The sequence below is a fragment of the Parasteatoda tepidariorum genome, chromosome 7, assembly GCF_982258835.1.
Source record: "Parasteatoda tepidariorum strain Cologne lab strain chromosome 7, Ptep-v5.0, whole genome shotgun sequence".
In the NCBI taxonomy this organism is placed as follows: domain Eukaryota; kingdom Metazoa; phylum Arthropoda; class Arachnida; order Araneae; family Theridiidae; genus Parasteatoda; species Parasteatoda tepidariorum.
Window position 1 is genome coordinate 95,885,994 of NC_141761.1, and position 26,606 is coordinate 95,912,599.

Sequence of the window (26,606 nt, forward strand, 5' to 3'; positions counted from 1 at the left end):
GATAACAAAAAAAAAAAAGGTCACACCATGTAGTCCAAGATAAAATTGTGGCAATTATTGGTCAGTCTTGATGGTTTGTGGTCAATGCTTGTGATGGTAACCATTTTATTCATGCTGGTTCATCAGAGTGAAGTCTTTGAAAATTTTTTATCTTCAGTATTGTTCCCTGTAACAGGAACATTTTCGAAGTTCGGAACAGTATTGACAATCATTTAAAATATTACTGCTAGGTTTACCAGCTTTCTGAAAAAAAAAATAGAAAAATAATAATAAGGTTTCGAAAAGGATTCTCGAAAATCCTTTTCAATTTAAGACAAAATATATACCTTTACAGAATTTTTGCTAGAGTTGTTGTTCTGAAAATTTTAAATTAGAGAACGATGTGAGTAAGCAAATATCCTTTTGGAAAATTTACTCTCAGTCTCAATTTTCCCAGGATAGAGCTAAGTTTAATTACAGTTCAGTTAATGTAAAATAATTCTATCGTAGGCCAAACAAAATGCCAAAATGTATTTTGCCATTTGTGAAAGTATTTCTGAATGGAAATATTTGATTAGAATTTTGATTGAAATGATTTTTCACAAATCATCATACCAATGAGAACAAAAATATCGATACTGGTTAGTCACAATCACGGATATCTTCTTTGCTAGAACTGTAAGATTATTTTTACGGGGAACTTACTGATGCGAGATAATCGGAACCACAAATCTGCTAGAAATAACACCATAAGTCTTACTTGTTATGAATGAACTGTGATCACGATTAAAATTCTACAAAAATAGCAAAAGAGCAATGAGTAAAATATTATTTAGTAATTTATTCGTTTTACTTACCTTCACAGCTAGTATGTTGGGATGTTTGTTTATATCCGTCGTTACAGGTACACTGATACGAGCCCATCATGTTTTCACACACTCCGTGTGAGCATATGCCACTAGTCCGGCTGCATTCATCCACATCTACAACAACAAAAGAATTACCGACGAATGATTTTTAGGATAACTTTGGTTTTGACGTGATTTTTTGACATTACAGAAAGTAGAACTCTATGGGTGCGGCTGTTAATCCTTTCGTGACCAGAGCTGCAAGCAAGCGATTATAGCTGAGGCCTGGAGTCTCGTTCGCAAACATCTGTCCAGGGTCGAAGGGTTTTAGCTGTTAAGCCTAAATCTATGGAATTACCGAAATATGAACACGTTCTTCAACAATGTACTGGTAAATTAGATAAACGACATTTACTCGATATATTTCTTGTTGACAAATTTAAAGTTCTTTGATTGTTTTTTTAATATTTTTAAACAACTTTTTTCATGATTTATTTACTATTTAAAGACTTTTGAAAACATGAATTTTCTTTAATGTTAAACATACTGTGAAATATGCAGATTTTACTCGATGAATTTGTAATTTTATAAAAGAAAAGACAAAGTAAGAAACTTTTCAATGTCGAATTTTTCAAATATTCTAATAATTTCAATCAGAGTTGTACCACGTGCTTATTTTAAAAAGCCGTCATAAAGCATGCGATTGAGAAACATTCCTTTCCTCTTTTGTTGATATAGTCAAAACCTAGTCATATATTTCTCATTTCGAGTAGAAGGTCAAATTGACACGTGTTTCTTTTTTAGATTTTTTAAATGAATGTTTTACCTTTACAAGCTCTTCCATTGGGCGTCAGTTCATGACCTTCGGGGCACTCACATCGAAATGATCCTGGTGTGTTAATACATGTTCCACCACGACACAAGCCTCTGATTCGAGTACATTCATTGATGTCTGAAAATTTAAAACAACTATGATCTCAAGACAAAAAAAAAAAAAAAATGTAAAGAAAAGATTCAGTGGGAAAGAACTTAAGGGAAAATAGGGAAGGAAATTAAGGGAATAAATATGAAAATGTATTTAAGGGGATGAAATGTGTGAAAAAAAATCATGGTCATGATAGAATTTAAAAAGAATTCGTGGTGAAGTAATGTATGAGAAATAAATGAAAGAGAAGGAAAGTTTGAAAAAGGAATTTAATAGAAAATAATGTATGAAAAAGGAATTAAAAGTAGGGAATGCATAGATAAGGAATTATAGACGAGATTAAGAGAAGAAAGGTATGGGAAAAGAATGCGAGAAGGGAATATATATATATATAAAAGCAATTAAGTGAAAAATAATACATGATTAAGGAATTGTAAAACGCGATGACACGGTTAAAGTAGTCAATGTGAAGGACAAGAGTTCTATCCCGAGTATCAATTTGGAGTTCATTCAGCTTCAAGTTAGTTTTCCAATTAGTATAAAAATGAAGACGGTCAGAGCGCAGTGTTGGTCCCATTGCCACCATCATGTCATAGGTTTCGAAATTGTGTAGTTTTAACTTTTCTGACTCTTCTGGCAGACAACAGACTGTCGACGGAGCTCTTTTTTAAAGGATTTAAGGAAAGGAGTGCGTGAAAAAAAAAGAATTCAAGGGTATAATATCTGAAAAAATATAGATAAGTCCAGTAGCTGAATTTATGAAATTAATCTGCAGCATTATCATCATAAATCCAAATTCGTTTGTGACCTCAGCACAGTCAGACTGATATTATTATTGTAAAAAATCAGCTTAAGCGAACATACATGTAGAAAATTTTCCAAATATAAGGCCCTTATACACGTTATTTAAATTGAAGTTGCGTAGAATGATACTGAAAAAATAGAATTTATCCCTAAACAGAAAAAAAAAATACTTTTTGTTGTTTGTGATATTTGCTCAATTCAGTTTTATAATTTTTATTAGAAATAAGTTCAAAGATGTTTTAGAAAGGATCATCAGCAAGTTTACCTCAGTTTTTTTAATCGCTTTTTAAAAATAAAAAGGAAACTAAGATGAAATATAATCTGCAGATGCTGCAATGGTCTGCAGAGCTGGAGAGTTTCTGCCACTGTGTAGGTAAAGAACATTTGAAAAATATACTGAAAAAGTATGAAAAGGGAATTTAAGGAATAAGAACGTTTGGAAAACATATAATAGTTATTTCGTGCATTTTTTTTAAATTTAAAGAAAACAAGGCGGTTTTAGATTGAAACGTGGTAAAATAACCAAACTATATTTAAAAATAAAAATTGCTTATGGCTAAAAATATTAAAATTTGGTAGTGGCTTTTTAATATAATAATTATTTACAAAATATTAGGAGCATACAACTCCTAATATTATGTAAATAATTATTCTTTAAATTCCATTTGCCAATGCATACTTGCCAACTTTTAATCATTCCCAGAATGGATTTACGGAATAAAACAATTACCGAAAGACAATCTTACACAAAAATATATAACATTTTGACCAGGTTGAAATTCACGATCGTAAAGGTTATGCTTTTATATATTTGGTGTAATTATTTATATGTAGCGTTCGTCAAACTTATTTATAATTATCATTATAATTCAAAAAGTTTAATGGAATAGCATGAGTTTCGCTATCACTTTAAATATGAAAATAAAATAGAGGCAATAAAGAGTTGGCATCTATACCCATGCACATTCTCAAAGGTATGTTTTCATTAATCTTTGTGAATATTTGTATATACAGCTTACCCATGCACATTTGCATCATCATCATGTCTTCGAATCCCTCATCACAGTCGCATCTAAAAGATCCTGGCGTGTTCCGGCAAGTCCCATTTGCACAGATACCATGAGCAATTGTGCATTCATTTATGTCTAAATATAAAACATGCACGTTACAAAAACATTATTAAATATTAGTATCAAGAACATTCGAAAAATATTTTGCAAAAATAAACTAAAAACGAGAAAAAAATGAAATTAATCAAGGGTCAACATAAATAAAAAAATAAAGTTCTTATGCATTGACTCAACGATATGTTAATTGGTCATCAATGGCAAGTTCCAGTAGATCAAAGTAGATCCAGTAGATGGTTATAGATCAAAACCTTGGCATTCTTTGGCCAAGATCAAAACAATCGGTGACTTTTTCAACTTTATTCCACAGATGTCAGATCTGAGGATTGCGGTAGCCAACGCAACAAATTTTAAACTTCGTTATGTTCTTCAAACTTATTCTTTACAACGTTGGGAATTTCGTAGGACTCACTAGTCTGATAAATAAATCTCTTGGCAATATGATAAATCATTTACATTACAGGATGTGAAAAAAAAGAGGAAAAAATGGATCACCCTGAATAACTTTTGATCTAATGATCGAATTTTCACGTAATCTTAATTTCGCAGTCAATCTTAATTGCTGAATCTTAATGACTCAATTTTAATTGATCGAGGGGGAGACTTCAAGTAAGCTAATTATTTAGTGCAGACGATATTTTAAGTCACGAAATTAGACACAAAAACGTACTTTTTCTGAGAAATCGAATTTTAATACGGGTTTTTTAAAATTCGATTTCTCGGGAACTACTCGACCGATTTTGCTCAAATTTTGAATTTTGCCATATAAATTACATTTTTTAATAATGTAAAAAAAAAATTGCGCACCTTACGAGGCCAAATTTTTTGGACTATTATTAATTAAAATATTAAAAAATGATAAATACTTACTAAAAGTTACTTTTTGCATGGGATTATCTTTTTATAAGCAAATTTTATAATTACGCGCAAAATTAAGAGATTAAAAGGTACTCGCGATATGGCGAAATACGCAAAAAGTAAAATTAAGATTATGGAGTCCAAGCTTTGGAATCATAATTCCCAAATCACGGCTACACTTTATATTTTGGGGATTAAAAATCCGATTTCGTAGATAAAAAGGCATGCTTTTTCAGAGAAAATACGTTTTTGTGTCTGATTTTATAACTTAAAATATCGTTTGCATTAATTAATTAGTATATTTGTGGCTATTCCTTAGTACTATTAAGATTGAGTTGCATAACTTGAAGATCCGATCACTAGTTCAAAAGTTATTCAGGGTGGTCCATTTTATTTTCTTGCGCACCGGTCAGGTCATCAGGGACGTTAAGTATGACGTCTAATTCAAGTATGACCCTGTACACGAAATAAAGGTTCGTGCCAATCCTAATTAGCTCTCTAATACGTTAACAATGAGACGCAATTTCGCATTTGCAGAAAATCGTCAAGTGTCAACTAAAAAAAAGTAGGTTGTGAAAAAACAACTCCACAGTCTTAAATGTTTTCTAAAATTAAGGAAAAAAGTATATGGATTGAAAAGTGAATCTGATTGAGAAAAGTGAATCTGATTAAGAAAAGTGAAATAATATGCAAAGAAAGCTTCATTTCAAAAATATCTTACCAGTGCAGTTTAAACCATCAGAATCGAGTGCAAATCCAGGATTGCATTGGCAACTAAAGCTGCCAGCCGTATTTCTGCATCTTCCATTTTGGCAGATAAAAGGAAACTGTCCACACTCATTGATATCTAGAAAAAAATATTTATTAAGTGATATAAAATATACTCCCTGCTGATTTATAGAGATAGAGAGGGTGATCTGCAAGGACCACCCTTATGCATATTTAGAATCCTTATCAAAAAAAGAGAGCAAAAAGAATGCACATTTGTGGTCTTAAACTAATATTTAGCAGAGGAAAAAACGAAAATGTTACCGAATCCTGGCAAATAGGAGAATAAAAAAATGAATGTAATAAACAACAAAACAGGTTTAATTGGAAGTTGAAATTTGAAGGATTTTTAATGGTCATTTTTCAATTCCTCTTTAATTCTTCCTTCAACTTGTGTTGTTTATTACATGCGTTATTACATGCATTTTTATAAGAAAACAATAGTACATATTAAAGCTGATCCTTAAAGAACCCATAAAATTTTAATTTTTTCTAACAAATCATCAAAGAGAATTACCAATTAAAAATATCAACACAGAACCAGACTACTATTATTTTTCTTTTACAATCTTACATTTATTGGGTTCCTGTTGTGTTAGCATTAAAAATATTAGAAAAAAATATAAGTAGTTACCAGTAATTAAACCAGGCTCATGGCGCCCTCTGTTATCAAAAGCATATCCAAATCCTTTAACACACAGCTCGTTGAAAGCCTCTAAGTAAAAAGTTAAATTACTGAAACAAAGTTAATTGTTATGAAGTTTCAAAGTACCTACTGTCAAACAATCACGAGTTAAGCTCTTAGCGAAGCCGGGGTTCATCTCGTGATCGCCAGACAATAGCTAAATTGACATAGAAATTAATTTACATTAATTATATAAATTTCATCAGAATTATTATGAACAATATAGAATTATATATATAGATAAAAGTTACAAAAAAAAATAAGATTTTAGACAAACATTTCAACAAGTAGTTTTTAATAACGTTTAATCATTATCTCTACGAATATCAATTGGATCTACGATTTTCACTTATTTTGACCTGAATTAATGTAAAATAATGAAAAAAAGTAATAATGAAAATATAAAATAATGAAAAAAAGTAATAATGAAAATATAAAATAATGAAAAAAAGATTTAATAAAAATTTTGCTTCAAAGGGGTAAAGACCGAGTTATTTTGACACTTTCTTTAAATTGCCACCTTTAAATCAATTCCTGACATGCCGATTATTTTTCTATAATAAGTATTTTGGATCTGTTATAGGACTGTGTCATTTCCTAAAAGTTTATAAAGTTTTTGAGAATTCGAAAGTTGCAATCTGATTGTAGACAGCCGGTTCTAGCTACTACAGCTTCATATTTTTTCAAGAAGGGCAGTTTTAGTGGTTTTAGTTCATTTAAGTTACAAGTTCTATTATTTGGTTACATTATAGTGAATAAAAATCACTGGTACTATATCTGTTGTTGTGTTACATTTTACTCACACAATGTGTATGTTACAGCTTTCATGAATATACATCTTAATACGACACAATCATCAAAAAACAAAGAATCGTCAGCTGGTAAAATATGCGAATTCTGAGTCATGACTCATTCTGAGTCAGATATTGGTATTAGGTATTTTTTTCATTTCCAACATGTTTTTCTTATCTTAAAAGTAATGTTGCTAATTACTGATAATCATTCTTACCGATAACAAAGAGGAACAAATATTTTGTTACATTTATACAAATACTTGATCATGTCAAATTCGGGTATGTGTACATGGAGACTAATTTCAGACCTGAAATCAGTTTACGGATACATGCTGATTTCTTAATGCTATTTTTAGTTTGTTTTTTTTTTATCCAAACGTGAAAGTTTAAAAATGTTACATATAACAGTAGTTCGCGTAAATGTTGAGATAAAGCACATTATCAGGATTAAAACTTCAATAAGAACCCATGTCCTGTAATATTGTCAGACGCGGCTGTTTCGAAGCACACAAAGAAACAGTTCATAATAGGGAAGTTCATAATAGCCATAGCCTCGTGGCATGAGTTCCTGCACAGTTTTAGTCCTGATGATGTGCACTAACTCCCCTTGACGTTTGTCGCAACATTTATGCAAATTCCTGTTATATATAACGTTTCTAAACTTGTACATTTCGACAAAAGATAAAACTATAAATGTCATTTCAAAAAATGTAGCTTGGTGAGAGAAACCAATTCCAGATTTGAAATCAGCGACGTGAAAATATAGAAGATCCGTTAAAAAATCTCACGCAACAGAAAACAAAAATAAATGTGCTACTCAGTGTAATTATATCGGCGAATTTAAATTTACATAACTTATGAATGGTTAAATGTAACGCATTCTTTTTGCTACAAGCTTTTATATAAGTACAGTCGAGTGGTAATGGAATTTTTTTTCATTCAAAAATAAAAGCCAAAAGCGTCGATTCATTAATTTTATTGGAGGTTGGAGTGATGAAATTCCAATCTTGTAGAAATAGGTCGCTAACGAATTCGAAATTCGGACCATACTAGAACTTTCGTCTAAATGAAACCGATATCCGTGATTGTTGTTCTTCAAGTAGTCAAAAAAGTCGCAAGAAGAAAGATCCGGATTGTATTAAGGATGTTGAAATATCCCCAAGCCAAATCTCTGAAGTTAATCTTTCTCCTGATTGGCAGCCTGGGGACGATGACGTTATAATGCAAAATAATGATTCCATCCGCTAGAACTACAGAGTTTTGACTGCAGTTATTCGCCATAAACAGCAGACATACGACGATAAATTTTGCGTGTCCCCTCACCTACTGCCTCCAATACATCTAGCTGCTTGATTACAATGCCGGAAGAACAACAAAAAAGACTACTGGATGCAATTCTGGTTAATAAATTTGCTTTGCTTTTGCTGTGAGAAAATCAGAAATGTGTGTCCTGCGTGACTGTATGTTGGATTAATTGTAAGAATCTGAGGTACTTTTCTGACCAAGGAAGCATAAAAACTTACACAATTAGCTAAATATGTTTGGTTTTAAACTTTGTCCAATTTAATTTTACTCACATTATATATGCAATTTTCATTACGAAATTTCAACATAGGATATTTGAGTTGGTTAATAATTTAACTGAAACAACGTTACGAACAGATCTGGTTCGGTCCTACAAACTAGTGCAGCGGTTGCCAAACGGTGGTCCATGACAGAGTTGTTAATGAGGATGATTTTTGCTTTGGTAGCGTTAGTCAAATTTTCAATATTTCCGCTGATATGAAACACTGGTTAAATACTATTAATTGTATTGTAATTATTAAGTAAATTTTAATTGATCATTATCATATTTTGACTTTTCTTTCTCATTTTTGGTAGTCATGTTAAAACAAAGTTTTCATTGAAAATAGTGAGTGCATTTGAAAACCTGACACCTTCAATAACTTTTTAATGAGTATCATTTTTAAAAATTGTCTTAAATGCTCAATTTTCTTTTGGAAGGAGATATTTAGCATGGTTTTTCGTAGCTTTGTAACCAAGAAAAGAAAGCCACAGTTTATGTGCCTTGCACTGGAAGCAAAACTATGATTTTAATTAATATATATCATCATGCCATGAAGAATTATCTGGACCTTAGAAGGGAAAAGTTCGACGAGAAGAAAATCGCCAATTTGGGGACATTTTTCCACCTAGATGAAAATTATAAAAATCGATGCCTTATTCCTTTTTTTTTGCAAATTTTCAAGAATACAGATAATGCAGCATTGAAGTAGGTTTCTAAATATTAAAAAAATAAACTACAAACGCTTTTCATTTTCTCAAAACCGAGGCTTTTCTTCACATTGACGTTTTACGCCATTTTTGGAATAAACATCATGAGTAACTGTTTCAAATTCACAACAGTTATAAAAAGGGCATATTATTCGGAGAAAAGCATAATTTATTTGACGACGAAGCCTTCGAAAAACAACCCTAAGAAGCCACTCTAACCGTTGGAGCTTTTTTAAAATCTCTTCCGGAGAAAATGAGGTGGTGGCTCACGATATCAAATATTTTTCACATGGTGGTCTATAAAGATTAAAAGATTGGAGATCGCTGATTTAAGGCAAAAGCGCCACAACCGGACATCCACTAAGACCAAAACGTTTTGAACGGTCTAGTCGTAGTCTGCAAAAAATGAATTGGCTGGTGCTCAAAACGATTATCTTCTTTTTTGGGAAATGGAACACTTTTGGTTGATTTTATAAAAGTTGGTGCTATTTAATTAATATCGGTTTAATTACTAATACTAAATACCTGTTCCTGGTCTGGGACATGGTTCACAAGTATGACCCCAGGCTCTTCCAAGTGAGCAACAGCACAGCATCTTCTGGTGGGAACCATCAAAAGGTTTGAGACATCTTCCTTTTTCGTACTGCATGTAACAAACTTCCTCTCGCAGATCTGAAAAAAAAGTTCGTCAGCTTTTCTGATTTTGGTCGATAAATGCGTTTCAAATAGTATTACTAATAATTTTGCTGATATTTCTTTAAAGCTTCTTCTTTTCTATCCAAATGTTAGAAATCTTATTCAGATGCATTTTAAAAAAAGAAATTACGATGAGCTTTAAAATTTGTGCAACTTGTAATTTTCTATTCTAGGATACTTTGGTTTCTTCAGAAATGCATCATTATTTTCTTTTTTTCATCAACAAAAACTAACTTGCGAATTAGGAAAACAATTATAAAAACCTTGCATTTTATTAAAATCGTTTTCTTAAAACGAAAACGAATTTAATAAGAATCGTTTGTTTCAAAAGCAAAAAAGAATTTGAATCGTTTTCTTAAAAAATAACTAATTTTAAAATAATCGTTTTCTCAAGACGAAATTTATAAGAATCGTTTTCTTAAAAAAGTTCTTTTCTCCTTTAAAAGTATTATTTTTTGAAAGTGAAGTATAAGATTGGATGTTTTGAATTAAAATTTATTCATCTTATTCTTAAATTATTCTATGAAATATAAGTCGAACGAAATTTGGCACCTAATTTTAACATTAAAGAAAATGCGTGTAAATAACTAGTTTTGCCATACTTTAAGCGGAAAGTCGAAAGTTGAATTTTATCTCTTTGCAAATAGTTGCGTAGCATACGCATCGAATCTTTAAATTTAAATAACAGTGAAAGTACGTCTTTTTCAAAACTGTAACGAACTGTTGAAAGTTCGACTGACATAGACTACCAATGACGTAGACCATACGTACCAAAGCATTTGCTTCCAGTGGAGTCTAGAGTCAGCCCTGGGGGACAGTTACAACGATAGGATCCTTCAACATTGACGCATAATCCACCACCTTGGCAGATTCCAGGAAATACTTCACATTCATTTACATCTAAAAGTATAAGTGAAATAGGGTCAAAATGATAAAATAAATTTTTTTTAAAAAATCAATCAATTTATTTCATTTGGAATTAAAACTAGGGAAACAGTTAAATACATAATCTTAAGAAACTGAAGCGGTAAGATATTATTGAATTAAAATACGCCTCAAAAACATTCAGATGGAAAATGATAGCCAATTCGTTTCAAGCGCTCAAAAATAGACGCCGATTTTCAAGACTTATCAGACGTGAATGAGAAGAAACAAAAGTGACACTTGAAACACTAAACGTTAAGTTTCCAGCGAAAAATGGAAAATAAAGATGAGAAAAAAAGTAGAAAAAATACAATAGCTGAGAGAGAATAAAAATAAACATGAATAAAAAAAGAACAAGAAAAACCACTGTAGTCGAGAGGGGCAAACAAGGATAAAATACATTTCTGAGTTTTTACTATTGAGTTAGCTATTTTGATCATTCATACAGATGAACATATTTTAACTTTATAAACTCTTTATTAAATATATGTCCATTTCGCTGTGGCTTAGGAGATAGAGTGCTCGCCTCCAAAGACGGTGACTCAGGTTCGAATAGAAGAGTTGGTTGGCCTATACGAATGCTGCTTCCGGCTCGCATTGACCACAGTACTGACGAAAAATATCCTCATTGGTAAGCGGATTATAGGTTAGAAACTACTTGCCGTCAGGCTGACCAAGGTTTTTTTTCTTCGCTTACCTCTCCATGTAACGCAAATGCGGGTTAGCTCCATTAAAAAGTCCTCTACGAACGCAATTTTCTCCTAATATTTGAGCCCTTGTTTTCTGGATTGGGTTCAAAATTACAAGGCTACGGAGTTGAAAATTGATAGTCGTAAATCCAAAAATTGGGTCGCCTGTTCAACGACAGTTATAAAAAGTAAAATAAAATGTTGATTTCAGTAAGTCCAGTTAAAGCTTCAAGACTGAGAAAGAGCTTTAATGTTCATTATGACTATCTTAGAAACGTTTTCAAGAGAATATTTCGAAACTCTTTTAACAATATGTAAAATATCACCATAGCAGATATAACTAAATGGTATAGGTTCGGTCATATTGCTTGGCAATAAATTCATTTCTTCATTTTCATAATTTTTCTGTGACCCTGGGACCTACGGATTAATTTATTTTGCTTCATTTTTTACAATCAATTTGTTTGTTTTTTACTAGACTAGAATTAAATTTACTAGGAATTTAAGTCCCGCAGTGGACTGATCGTTAAGACACGGTTCCCAGCAGATCACCGAAGTCAAGCATCACTGGCTACGGTCAGTGTGCGGGTGGGTGACCACTTGGATCAGTCTGCGTAGGGACCGAGGGTGTGCGGTATGGGTCCTCGTTAAACTGTGCTACCGTAATCTGCTCGACTTCGCTCGTAGGTCGTCGGGCTACCGAAGCAGGGGTGCCATCCCCTCCGCAGAGGATCAAAATTGTGATGGCATGTCTTCGGATCATCCTCCGGGATGTTTCCCAGACCGTCGCCAATAGCCCATTCTACAGCTCTAGTGCGACGTAAATTAACAACAACAACAACTACTAGGAATTTAAATATTTTTTTCAGAAAATGTATCAACAACTTTCAAAACACATAGTACAGGTAGTTATAAATATGATGCACAATGTTTGAACTTTTGATGGAAGAGAAAAGAATTTACCTGTGCATGTTGAACCATCCAGCATTGCGTAACCTTTGGGACATCGGTTCTCTGGAATTACACAAAAATGTGAGATTAGAAAACTGCTTATAGACAGTTTAAACTTTAAGAAACTCTAATGTCTTAATTAATATTTTAAGTTTTTGGAGTAGGTACTGTGTATTTCAAGAGATCAGCATTTTTCAGTGTAAGAATATATGAGTTATAGCCCGAAAAGCAACATTACAAATCTCAGGTTATTCTTAATAATTTATGTCATTAATCTATAGGCTACATTAAACAATTGAAGTTGAGATTGATTATTTATGATGGCGTAAAAGTTTTAAAACTATTTTAATAAGTGAATAGTCAAAGTGCAAATAAAACCTTATTTCTTGAACATTTTAAGCGTACAACATTTAAGTGTGTAATACCTAATTTTTTTCTTTTAAAAATGAAAAATATTGAATAATTGAGTTTCATACATTTATATATAATATAATACAGTCTTGAAATAAATTTTTTATATGAAAAAAATTGTGGATTTTTTACTTAGAGCAGCCGTTTTCCGAAGAAGGTGATTTAAAAACGTATTTGTGGTTAAAATTCGCCAGGAAAATTACTTAAAATGTGAAAAATCTTAGTATGATTTTATTAATATTAATAAAAGATATAGTTATACATAATTGTACTATAAGAAAAAATTATTAATAAAATGATGATCTTGCATATTTTAGGTATCGATTTTTCACTCAACTTCGATCGACTGAGAAAATTCAAATAACAATTAAGCTCTTAAAAAATATAACACATAAATAATAAAAATGAGATAAATTGGATATAAAAGATATTTCTTGGTTTCGAGAATGTTTCTGGCTTTTCAAGTTACGCTTACACTATTATAAATGTATAAATATCGTTACCTAACGAAAATTTCCCCCTTCCCTTGACAATTACGGGCAACTTCTACGATTCTAACATTCACTTAGAGTAGCATCTCTCAGCGCAATTTACCACAAAAAATTTATACTTTTCCGCGACTCCGATTCGGGAACGTAAAAGGGGTCGCAGGAGCAATGTTGGAGAGGTCACATGCTATTTCATCATGTTAATTTTTGAACCCTTTCTATTGGTCATCTATCTATGCATATAATTTTAAAGCAACGTGGTCAGTTTGGACCAGCGACGACATTAAATTATTTGATCTATATTTATGCAAATAGGAAATAAATATGGCCAAAACAAAATATATATCAAAACGACTTATTCTTTTCGTGGAGCTATGTCTTGGACAATAAGTACTATTAACAGATGAAGCAACAAAAATCGTGAAAATAGACTCAAATAATTCGCTGAGTTCAAAGTTTTGTGGTTTTAAGAGTAAAAAAGTGATCAAACTTGTAATAAAAAATTGGCGAAAGAATTTGAAACGTAAATTCTTTGAGGAAGATATAAATACCAAACATTTAATCTGAATTATTCAAACATTAATGTTTTTAAAACTCCCTCACCACTTAAAATTCAAGCAGATGCCTTAGACTAAAAGACAAATAATTTTTATTCGGTAAAGTATTTCTTTAAATATTTAGTATTTAAAGCTAAAGTAACTTTTTTCATAAATAAAACTCAGATAACTATTCGCCGTTAAGAAAATAAGTTTGAAGTAAAGATTTAATTAAGCGAAAATTTTTATTCTCATCTTATATTAAAAGAAAAAAGCACGAAAGTCGGCAAAAAAATTAGCCTTATTTTTTAGGTTTATTCTAATAACGTTGCTAAGGATCCATTGGTACTATACCTAAATACTCACGTAAATCTAATAAGTTAATGGAATATAATTAAGATAAGAATATAAAATTTTAAGAAAATTGGAAAGTACACTATTAAGAAAATAAGTTGGAAATAAGCATTTTATTAAGTGAAACTTTTTATTCTCAGTTTATAAAGTAAGAAACACGAAAGTCTGCAAAAAAATGAGCCTTATTTTTCATGTTTTGTCTCATAATGTTGCTTAGGATCCGTTGGTACTAAACCTAAATACTCACATAAATCTAATAAGTTAATGGAATATAATTAAGATAAGAATATAGAATTTTAGGAAAATTGGAAAGTACACCATTAAGAAAATAAGTTGGAAATAAGCATATAATTAAGTGAAACTTTTTATTCTCAGTTTATAAAGTAAGAAACACGAAAGTCTGCAAGAAAATGAGCCTTATTTTTCATGTTTTGTCTCATAACGTTGCTTAGGATCCATTGGTACTAAACCTAAGTATCCACATAAATCTAATAAGTCAATGGAATATAATAAAAATTATAATAAAAAACACAATTAAATAACTTTTATTATATTCGATAACTTTGTGTTTTTCTAAAAATAAATCCTTTTAGAATTGGAAAATAACTATAATAAAATCAATTTTGATAATATAGTACCGAAGAACAAAGAGCAACCAGAACAAAGCTAATTGATTAACATTAAAGTTTCCGAAAATTCTATAGTATTATTTTTTCCCTTCTAACCGAATAGCACAGAGAAAATGCGCAGCGGCGTAAAGAAATAAAAGTTAAATTTCTGTTTGTAGTGTTTCGTTTTTGCATTTCAAGTAGATTTGCGCTTGAGGATGTCTGGTACCGAACTCTCAAGTGGGGAAGAATCAAAAAAGATTTGCTTTGCTACCTTAGAAATAAAAAGGAATTTTCTAGAAAGTCTTACTCTGACAAGGACTATAGACAGAAGGAAATGAAAAAAATATTTTTTTTTGTTGATGTTCGCAAAGATGGGATGTAGTTCTAGAAATAATTTATAAGAATGAGGAAAATTCAATTTATTTTATTTTACACCGTCTTGTTTAATTTATGTTCAACATTAAATGCAGTTATTAATTTTTCCTGTAATTGACTACGGGCACATTTATATTAGGGGGACAGGAAAGTAATGACGTTTTAGTGCATTTGATATTTGTTATCAAGATATTATTTTTTATCAATAATGTATTCACCCTAGTTAACAACAACCTTTCAATGCCGAATCCGAAATGAATCGAAATGGATTGATAAAAAGGAATTAGTTTTTAAGACTAACGAATATTTAATGGCCTCAAACGACATTACTTTCCGGTCCCCCTAATACTAATTATAAAATATAACTGATTTAAAACCTTAAGTAATAATTGCTCATCCTGATACAAAAATTACTCTTTGATTTGCGTTTTATAAAAAAATACATTTTACATTAATTTTTTAAATTTGAATTATTTATTACCATATCTGAATAGGTAAGTCCATGTGTTTTGTTACAACTCTATTTTATAGTATACTAGATATAGATGAATATTATTTTATAATATTCATCTATATGAATATAGATGAATATTATTTTATTATATATAAGTTGGGTGAAAAAGAAATTAACTATCAATAAATCAGTACTAATTCATGCCAACATAATCAATAAAGATAAAATAAATCCGTTTCTTTATGTATTATTATATTTTGTCCTTGTCGGTGACTTTACGTTACTTGATTAAGAAAACGCGTTTTTAGTAGTTCATCCCGTCAAAATAACGATTAACTGTATTCAGTATCCTTCGAAATGTTATTGCTCGATGTGAATTCGACCAAATTTACCTCAATTAAGCGATTTTTAATATAATTTTTCCTATTATTTATAAGAAGGAAATAAATGTATTTCGACAGACACGGTGCTCTTAAATCACTGCCCTATATCTATATATTTAGAGACCTTATCAAAAACAAAGTAAAAATATACACGATGGAGCGCAAATTAATATTTAAGAGAAGGGAGGACAAAATGGTATCGATATCTTTCAAAACACTAGTGTGGAAGGAATGAAAAACATCAAAACCAGTTTGTTTGCCTGATAAAACTTGGAGGTGTTTTAAATAATCGCTTTTCAACTAACCTCCTGGAATTAAACACATTTTGATGTTTCAGCCATACTTTCCACAGAATTGATTCGCAATATTTCAATAGCCTTTTTTTCACAGCTTGTATATAAATTTGTAAAGTATAATGTGAATACTTTTACTTCAAATTCATTTTTGAAAAGTATTTTAAACTTATATATTAAATAGCGTTCCTAACGGAATATTCCGTACAATAAGTTGATTATTACTTTTTCATAAAGATGATGATGAATATGAAATGATGATGATAAAGATGAATATAGTTTTACATTCGCTCAGTATTCGCTCTTTATAAAAGTGCCATGAGGGCACAGGAGACCCTCCCAATGAAGTGACTCAGGTTCAAATCTCAGCGGTGGCTGGTTAGTGCTCCCGGCTCGCAACGATCACAGATTTGACGTAAAATACCCTCAGTGGTAGGCGGATTATGAGTTAGAATTTTATTGCCGCCTGGCTAACCGTGAAAGGTTTTCGTGATTTTCCTCTCAATGTAACAGAAATGTGGGTTAGGTCATCAAAAAGTCTTCCACGAAGGCTAGTTTGTCCCATTGCTTGATCTAGGAGTTCCCTTGCCTTCTGGGTTCGGTTCAAAATTGCAAGGCTACGCGGTGTTGAGCATTGGTAGTCGTAAACTCAGAATTGGATCAACTGTTCAATGCTGGTAATAAAATTAAATATATATTCAATAAAGTTTATTCTATGAGTTGTATATATGAAGGTGATAATGGGATGTAAAGTTAAAAAGAAAATAAGTAAAAAAAAGAAGAAAAGAAAAAGGAAACAAAATTATACTTAAAAATTAAAAAGCTATATTATTTTTAAAAACGATCTCTTCTTAATATTGATTATTACTTGAAAAAAAGTAAATTGTTGTTGTTTCAAGAAAATAACTCGATGAATTTGTAAGAAATTTGAGATATTCGTATAAAAAGAAAATTAAAAATACTTTAAAAAAATTCAAAAGAGGTTTTAATGATAATTAACTTAAAAACATACTTCATTATCACATCGTTTTTGGAAACAAAATTTAATAGTTACGGATTAATTTTGAGTAGAAAGTTTTATCACTGAGATTAGCTTCAGAGACAATGAATGAATAGAACTTCGAATCAGTATGAATCAAGCGATTCCTACTGATTCGTACGATGATAAGATGAATCGTGATAAGATAATTTAAATCTCATAAAAGATTATATGAATAAAGGATAACACCATAATTATGTTTTCAGTACATGAATAACATTTTTAATTACATTAGTGGCTGAAGTCAAATTTACTTTCATTTAATTTTCGTCAAGGGGTTTTTAGAAACCAGTGTTAAAATCAGCAGACATTCACAAAATTTTCTTCATGTTTCCATCACGTGCTATTATGATAGATTAGTATTAACTAGATCAGTAACTTAACTGTGACATATCAGGCTGTCTCATTATATAAGCAAATGGGCTTTCCCAAAAGCAATGTTGCTTTTAGTGGGCAAGGCGACGCCTTGTACGTAAACAAGCGTTAAGGCTGTCTGCTACGCTTTGTAATTAGTTCTGGTTATTAAATAGTTCTGCCAATATCTGATCAAACACAACTTCTGATATTAGATATGTTACATTACTTTTGAACTACTAGGCTGATCAACTAGGGATTGGTAACATTCAAATTAGCGTAAAAAATACATTGAAAAATTTGCCTCGTTTGCCTGCTTAGAAGAAAGGAAATTCTCCCCCTCTAACTCCCCATTTCCCTCAAAGAAAAGGGAAGATCACAGAGGAGAAAAGGGGAGTTTGTAGGTACCAGTTATCATAACGTACCAAAACTTTTTGTCTTAGGATTAATTTTTCCGAAAAAAAAGTCTAATTTTACTAGACTATTATCAGTGTTCTTCAATTTAGCTTTAAAACAACCTAAGAGAGTGTAAAACTTTAACTTTAATTATTTTCATGAGTTAGAGATGTTTATAATAATCAGTTATGCATTTTTACTTCGTTATTATAATAATAAAATCATTGAAGATATTTAAAGTAATGCAGAGAATTTGAAACAAATATTGTTTTATTTAAAACTAATTATTGTATCGTATTAAAAAATTTCAAAGGCATGATACTACTCTTCACTACGTCGAAATCCAATTTGCAATTCCAAGGCTTCAAAAGATGCTTATTGTCTAATCATAATATGACCTATCACATCGTACGAACAAAAAAAAAAAAAAAAAAAAAAAAAAAAAAAAATGGCAGATATTTTTCTTAACAAGAAGACATACCAAACAAACAGTAAAAACAAAGCTTTTCACAACATAGGAACATCAGTCAAGTTAAATTCCTAAATACGATTGCTTTCTTATTGTTTTGTTGCCAAGGCAACTAGTGCTCTATTTTTAAGATCGAAATTTATTATATCATGTAACGCAAACGGTTAAATATCTTAGGGTTCATATCCGTCATTGAACAGCCGAGGGTATTCAATTTTGGGTTTACGACTACTAATGTTCAACTCCGTAGCCTTGTAATTTTGAACTAATCCAGAAGACAAGGAAACTCCTGGATCAGTACCCCCAGAGGTATTGATTTGTTATGGGAACATGGAGGATTTTGCGACTCGACAGATTTAACGTGCATCAATAACCATTTACTACACGGTGAGTCTTCGGCTGGCGGGGATCTAACCCAAGAACTCTTGGACATGGGCCTAGTGCCCTACCAACCAGGCTATCCCGGCCTCATCTTAGATGTTTATCTGGTTTCATCTGCTTGCAACAAGTTAAATTTAGGTAATGAGCAAGCCAGTATACAGACGGTTATAAATATAGTTTATCTTTGGCTACAAAAACTAAAAGCTGCTAAGTTGTATTAAGCCACGTGAATCTGCTCTTTTTCTTTTGTTATATCGGACTCCACAGTGTTAATATCATCATCAGTGCTTCTTAATAATGTGAGTAATATTTCACCATTTTGTTAGCAATTGTTTAGTTAATGCATGCGCATTTAAAGTTAAAAAGAAACTAAACAGAAACATCAACATTTATTATAAGATACTTGAAAGTTTCATTAGGATGAATTTATTTTTTCTTAATATTGATGCGTTCAGAACAAAAACGTTTAAATTTGAGGCCATATTTACTCAATAGATTAGTACAGATGCCAAACACTATTGAATTTCAAGAATGAATTGTTAAATATTCATAAAATAATATTAAAATTTTTTTAAGTAGAGCACTTAGAATAGCATAAATTTTTTTAAAGATATTGCTCGTTTTAAATTCTATTTAATTGCGCAAAGATTGAAAAAGACAATTGATTTAGCAAAAAGGATAATTCAATAAGGTTGCTGTTGGCTTAAAACATGATATAAAGTTAATTTTCGTGTTTTTTCTTTTAAAAAATGATTTTGTTCTCTATTTTAAATGTACTATCAACTATTTTCTAAGTTACTCTCAAAGCGTTTGCTTTGCTTACTTTCAACGATTATTCAGTGCACTAATCAGCACAATTGAGTAACTAAGGCACAAATGCTGGAACCAATTTAAACTGCATTTGATCTAAATTGAAACAAATCGATTCAAGCAGAAATAAAAAAACTAGATTTACACAATCTTTTCTCTTCTTTTTATAGTTTTATGTCCCATTTATATAATGTTGTCTCTCTTTCAATTTTTATATGTTTGATTTATATAATGCTGTCTCTTCTTTTTATAGTTTTACATCTGATTCATCTAATGTTATCTCTTTTTTTATTGTTGTACGTCTGATTTGTATAATGTCGTCTCTTAGTTTTATAGTTTTATGTCGGATTCATATATGCTATCTCTTCTTTTTATAGTTTTAAGTCTGATTCATCTAATGTTATCTCTTTTTTTTATTGTTGTACGTCTGATTTGTATAATGTTGTCTCTTATTTTTTATAGTTTTATGTCTGATTCATATAATGTTATCTCTTCTTCTGATAGTTTTACGCCTGATTCATATAACGTTATGTCAAATTCAGTTCCAGAAAGTTCTGTTTATATATTATAACTCTCGTATCTTTTAATAAAAAATGTGATTCCGTGTTTTAAAGGAAGTGAACAAAGAAATAAAAGATAAAATAAAACGATGCTTATAAATAATTGAAAATGGTTTAAAAATGTAAGATTCAGTAAGAAATAAATTGCTAGAGTACAGTATAAAGTGGATAATTATGTGATTAAAAAAACTTGTATTGATCTCTACTGCTAAATTAATTTATAGCGATATTCTTTAAATTTTATGGTTTGAAAGCAAAATTAAATTAATAGTTAATTTCTTTCCCTTTTTGCGTAATTTCTCTCGCCGTTTTTTTATTTATTTGTCTCTGAAAAAATGTTTTTAGAATTCAGAAATTAGAAAATCATTTTAAATATATAATCTCAATAAACATAAACTGTAAGTTATTATTACCTGATTGAAAATGTCATTCCCTTCAAAAATATACAAAAATGAAAAAAAAAAACAGTCGACATGTTTAAGCGCTTCAAAAATAGGAATCCCTTTTCAAGACTTGCCAGTCGTGAAAGTAAGGAAACAAAAATGATTTGAAAAAAAAGAAGTATGAAGTTTCCATTGAAAAATGGCAACTTTACGTTTTATGCTTTCTTTTTACTTCTTATATTTCCATTTTTCTTTCACAACTTTGCATTTCTTATTTCAAATCATTTTTGTTTCTTTACATTCACGTCTGGCAAGTCGTGAAAACGAGCGCCTATCTTTAAAGCGCTTGAAACATGTCGACTGTTTTCTCATTTTTATATATTTTTGAAGCAAATGAAATTTTCAATCAGGTTTTAGAAAAGCATTTATTATAGCTAGATCTGATAACTTTTATAAATCCCGACGAAATTCTCCCCCCCCCCTGAAACTTAAAAGAACTCAGAAAAAATTTAAAAAAGAAATACCTATTCCAGTGCATAATTGACAAGGACTACCCCAAGCTTTGCCAACAGTTCCACAACATTCAGACTTCAACATCGGGAACTTAATGTCATTCTCACATCGGCCATTTTTTACGGACATCCAACACGATCCTCGTCTATTATCTATAAAGAAAATTAAAACAATAAATTTTTTTATTCTTTACTATCCAACTTCTATCAAACTTAAATTATGCTTCGTAATCACCACTTATACTAAACAGTTTTATAATTTTTGTCAAAAAATAATAATAAAAAAATTAAATATATTATTATAAAATACATGATATAAAATATAAGGCAAAATTAATGATCGTCACCAATCCGTTAATCGTCAAGTGATCACCAAATTCGATTACGTCAAAAAAAAGTATATTTAGTCAGAAAAAGAACGTTTTTGTGTATGATTTCGCATCTGATTTGGATCAAGATTAAGCCCTTGAACAATTGGACAAGACTGATTAACAGCAACAAGATCTCGAACAACAAGATTAATTGCTAGTACACTGCTCAAAACAAGTAAGTCTTGTATAAAATAACGGTATAAGCAATTTTTTTGTGTGTACAAAATGGAAGATTAGAGTCACAAATGGAAAGTTTTCTTATTTTCGAACTTCGCGGTATGCAAATTTTGAGTTTGACGTCGAAGACGGAGCTTTACCGGCAGCGAATTTGATTTGACTTTCAACTTTATGTAAGGCAAAGTGGAAAGGAATGATCGACATTCAGTAAGGGCGTTGTTTCGATTATGCCATAACGAAGTCATTTAATCGAATCAGAAGCTTGGAGAGTTATTGGCCATTTAGAGGGGGGCAAACACAAGTCGAAGTAGCAGAAGCTATTGGAGTTTCACAAAGTGTGATTTCCAGGATCTGGAACCGTCTTTTGGAGACTGGAAATGCAGGTCGAAGATCAGGACAAGGGCGTAGATGTGCAACAATTAACGCCTAATGAAGATCGATATTTAACGCTAACGGCTCAAAAACACCAAAATATGAATGCCACTCTTCGTCAACAACACCTTCCTCGACTACTGGCACCCCAGTTTCGACACAAACTGTTAGAAATCGCTTTACGCTGCAGGTCTGCATGCTCGCCGACGAATTGTGTGTGCTACGTTAACAGCAAGGCACCATCGCTCCTCTTTTTTTTCTGTCAAACAAATGCTATTTTTTTTTTATCTCATATAGTCAGTTGATAATGTAATAATCATTCAAACAATTCTCCAGGTGCAAGATTAACCCACAACCTCAATATTCTTTAATTGTTGTGACCTGTGTACATGAAAATCCGATCATGAAATCAGAAGTTTAGGGTGCTCACATATTTATTTTGCACACTACTCACTTATTAATTTACATTCCTTAAACCCTTCGAAAACAAGTGCATGGGGAAGTCACATTAATAACTTAATAATATAATCACACTAAGGACTATTTAAAAACCACAAATATATTTTAAAACTCTGTAAGTTCATGTCGTGGCTTTTGATGGAAGCAAAAATCTTTTTGTATGGAGGAACAATTAAAAAGAGTTGAGATGATTTTAATTAATTAATTAGATCTCGATAATAATTCGTCCTATCTTTGATGAAGATATTATTTTTCCGGTTAAATTTTCATTGTGTAGATAAGAATGAGTCAATTTTTACATGATTTTTACTAAAACATTATGGTTGAGGAAAATAAAACAACAGCAGTAGGTTACACATTTTTGAATTAAACAAAGAAAACATGTTAATTTTAAAGATCTTTTTCAAACAAAAGAGCATATTTTTCAAAAAAAAAAAAAAAAAATTCCAACTTACCTATGCAGGTGTTTCTGGAAGCATCCAAAGCAGACCCAGGTTCACATTCACATTGGTAACTTCCTAAAGTATTAAAACAAGTGCCTCCTATACATATTTCAGAACCCCTTTCCTTACATTCATCAACATCTGCAAGGTAAACACAAGTTAAAATAATTTTTAAATGTAGAAAAAAAATAAAACAGTAGAATAAAAGTATGAAAATAGTAATAAAAAGAAGTATAAAATTAAAAAAACAAGTAGAAAAATAAGGGAATAGAGGTACAAAAAGAAGCTCATATCTTCATGTTTTTCGTCTTCATTTATAATCGTCTGCATCTAAATATTATATATGCATTATTTAGCTGCAGTTAATTTTTATCGTCTGCAGCTGAATAATGCATATTTAATATTAAAAGAAATAGAAAAGAGTAAAAAGAATTTTTTAAAAGTAATTGAGAATTTTATTTTTAATATATATTTTTAAAAATAAAAATTAAACATGCGATACTTGGTTACATATGATGAAATAAAGAAGTTTTATAGTGTAATTTCGAAACATTATATTTTCAAATAATAATTTTAAATTAAGAATTAAGTACTATGTGTTATTCTGCTGCAGACGACTAGACGCTTAAGACGCTAAGAGTAATTGCATTTATTTTTTAAATTGTAAATTAAGTATGGAACACTTGGCAGACTTAAAAATAGTTAAGAAAATGTATATAGTAATTGAGAGCTATTGCTTTCTCCATTATATTTTCTCATTGCCTTTTATTAAATTAAAAATAAAACCTGCAGTGCTTGGTCACATGGGATAAATAGCAATGTAAGTTTCCTTATAAAGTATGCAATGGCATATAGTCCTCTTTCACTTTTCTTTTTCAAGCCGGTTTGGACGTCAAGTCTTAAACCGATTATCTCTGACGAGCCTTTTTATAAATATCACGTAAAAATTATATTAACTTTTTGACGAAGAATATTTAAAAAAAATTTTTGAATTCATTTTATTGCTTGTCTATGACATTATAAACTACTTCATTAATTTTTAATTTAACTTTTAAGAGTAATGGCAAATAAATATTTAATAGTTTCGTCAAGTATTAACTTTAGCCGCACAAAAAAATATTTGCAAATGATTTTAAAGAGTAATTTCAAAACTGCTATCCACAGAGGATGTTTCAGGAAAAGAATGTAGAAAATGAAATAATTATATAAACATACCGTCGCATGTATTAGTTTGGATATTGTGACGATAACCGATGGGACAGGTGCATTGAAAACTTCCTGGAGTATTTCTGCATTGGCCATTATCACAGAGAAGTAAGTTGACAGCACACTCATTTACATCTAGGGATAAATTCATCAATGATTAGACAATCATTTATTACATTATCACATTAAAAAACTAAGAAAACGAAACATTACATCAAACATTATATTACGTCACGTTAATAAATACTTGTTGTGATGTTTTTCTATAGTTATTAAGACAACTTTTTATAATGTGGAGCTATTTTTTTTATCAACCTAAATAATTTATCATAATAATCTATATATTTTTTCTAGTAATTTAGATAATTTTCCTTAATAATTTAGTAATGTTTCACCAAGAAAATTTTCCAACACAGTAGAGTTAATTTTTTTAATAATAAGCAAGATTTTTTTTTCAGTTGTAGAAAAAAGACAATACTTTGTAGTAGTATTGAAATTCAAAAAAAGATTATTTCGCCGTTATACTGAAGTTATTGTGAGCTAATGAAATACTTGAAAATAAATTAGTTAAAATATCTCTTAACATTAAAACAAGCTTTAATAAATTTACTCATATAAAAAAATAAAGTTAAAAAAGACAAACAATTGACGAATATTAGGTTAATATAACATAGTCTTGAAGCTTCAAAAAGTTAGTGAAAATAAGCTGTTGTTTACAAATCGTAAAAAAAGGAGAAGATTTTAGAAAACTACAGTAAAAAAATATATATATATATATGCTTCAATCCAAGTTTTCCAAAGAATGTCTATAATTCCGTAGTCAAAACACAGAAAACGGTAAAAAATTGCGTATAGATCGCAGTATGGATGATTTTTTCAAAACAAATGTGAAAAAAAATCTCAAGCTTCTTACGTTTACGACTTACGGTTAGGCAGTTTACAATTGCCTACTACAGCCTATTGTGCGATGCGATATTTTGTATTTTATTTTTATATCCGTCGTTGAACAGCCGAACCAATTTTTGGGTTTGCGACTGCTTATGTTCAACTCCATAGCCTTGTAATTTTGAACCCAATCCAGAATACACGAGAGTATCCTGAGTCAAGTATTAGAAAATTTTTTCCTTTGTGGAGGACTTTTTGATGGAACTAATCCGAATGGGCGTTACATGGAGAGAAAAATCACGAAAACCTCCGACGGGTAGCCTGACGGCAAGAAGACTTTAACCCATGATCCGTCTACCACTGAGAATATTTTTCGTAATCACTGTGGTCGGTGCAAGCCGGATGCGGAATTCGTATCGACCAGTCATCGCTGGGATTCGAACAATGTTCACCTCATTGGAAGGCGAACGCTCTATCCCTTGAGTCATCACGACTCAATAATGGGCTATTGGCGACTGTCTGGGAAACATCCCTGAGCATGATACGAAGACATGGCATCACAAATTTGATCCTCTGCAGAGGGGTTGACTCCACCACTTTGGTAGTCCGATGATCTGGGAGCGAAGTCGAGTACTTTATGGTTGAACAGTTTAACGAGGACCAATACCACACACCCTCGGTTCCTACGTAGGCTGATCAAAATGGTCACCCACCAGCTTACTGATCACAGCCAGTGATGATTGTCTTTGTTGTCCGAACCTTGTCTTTAGAATCAGTCCACTGTGGGACGCCATGCAGTGGATATCTCTGTTATTTTATTGCACAAGTGAAGGATATTTTTCTTACCTGAGCAAATTTTGCCAGTAGAATCGACTTGGTACCCTGGATTGCAAATACATCTATAACTTCCTTTTAAGTTTTCGCAGGCTCCATTAGGGCAGATGTTTGGAAATACAACACATTCGTTGATATCTAAAAAAGTAAATTGATTGATATAATTACTTCATGTTACATTTTTAGGTTACATGCATTACAGATTGCTTTATTTCTGCCGAATACTGTAATATATCACTAAAAGCAAGGTTAACTTTGTGCTGCAATTAAAATCGAGTTAAAAGCATCGATGGTAAGCATAAATAAATTTGAAGAATCGAAAAGAATCGTCACTCAGGGTCTTTGCACTAATAATAGCACTTGTTATAGAACCGAAATGATTTTCAATCTTTTTTAAACGATTTTAATTTTTGCCTACCAACTTCGATTTTAACTTTATTCTTGCTGTGGTTCATTAACAACGCACTTGAATGGAGAAACTCATTGGCAATAGGCATGGCATGATTAAGGAATGAAAGGTTAAGTTAATAGTCGCTGAGAGTTTAAACAATTTAAGCTTTTGAAATGTTCTAGTGTTGCATTAATGATCAACATGAAATCAAAGATACGAAAGGAGTTAACTTATAAAAAGAGTGATAAATTACTAATAATGCACTTGAATGGAGAAAATTATTGGCAATAAGCATAGTATAGTTAAGAAATGAAAGGTTAAGGGAATATTCATTGAA

At 30.9% G+C, this 26,606-nt stretch overlaps 1 protein-coding gene across 3 annotated transcripts in view; it reads right to left on the minus strand.

The window, feature by feature from the left end:
- The window catches only part of LOC107449725 (fibrillin-1), a 317,738-nt gene that overhangs the window by 68,972 nt on the left and 222,160 nt on the right, over positions 1-26,606 (minus strand). For all 3 annotated transcript variants that reach the window (XR_015435620.1, XM_087168308.1, XM_087168309.1), the window contains exons 16-27: positions 25,891-26,016; positions 24,169-24,294; positions 22,966-23,094; positions 21,144-21,284; positions 12,335-12,385; positions 10,530-10,658; positions 9,588-9,734; positions 5,944-6,024; positions 5,263-5,388; positions 3,576-3,701; positions 1,654-1,779; positions 837-962 (exon numbers count right to left, since the gene is read on the minus strand). Coding sequence is in view for 2 of the 3 variants with exons in the window: in XM_087168308.1 (XP_087024434.1) it covers positions 837-962; positions 1,654-1,779; positions 3,576-3,701; positions 5,263-5,388; positions 5,944-6,024; positions 9,588-9,734; positions 10,530-10,658; positions 12,335-12,385; positions 21,144-21,284; positions 22,966-23,094; positions 24,169-24,294; positions 25,891-26,016 (1,434 nt within the window). In the remaining variant the exon portion in view is untranslated. The remainder of the gene's footprint in view (positions 1-836; positions 963-1,653; positions 1,780-3,575; positions 3,702-5,262; positions 5,389-5,943; positions 6,025-9,587; positions 9,735-10,529; positions 10,659-12,334; positions 12,386-21,143; positions 21,285-22,965; positions 23,095-24,168; positions 24,295-25,890; positions 26,017-26,606) is intronic.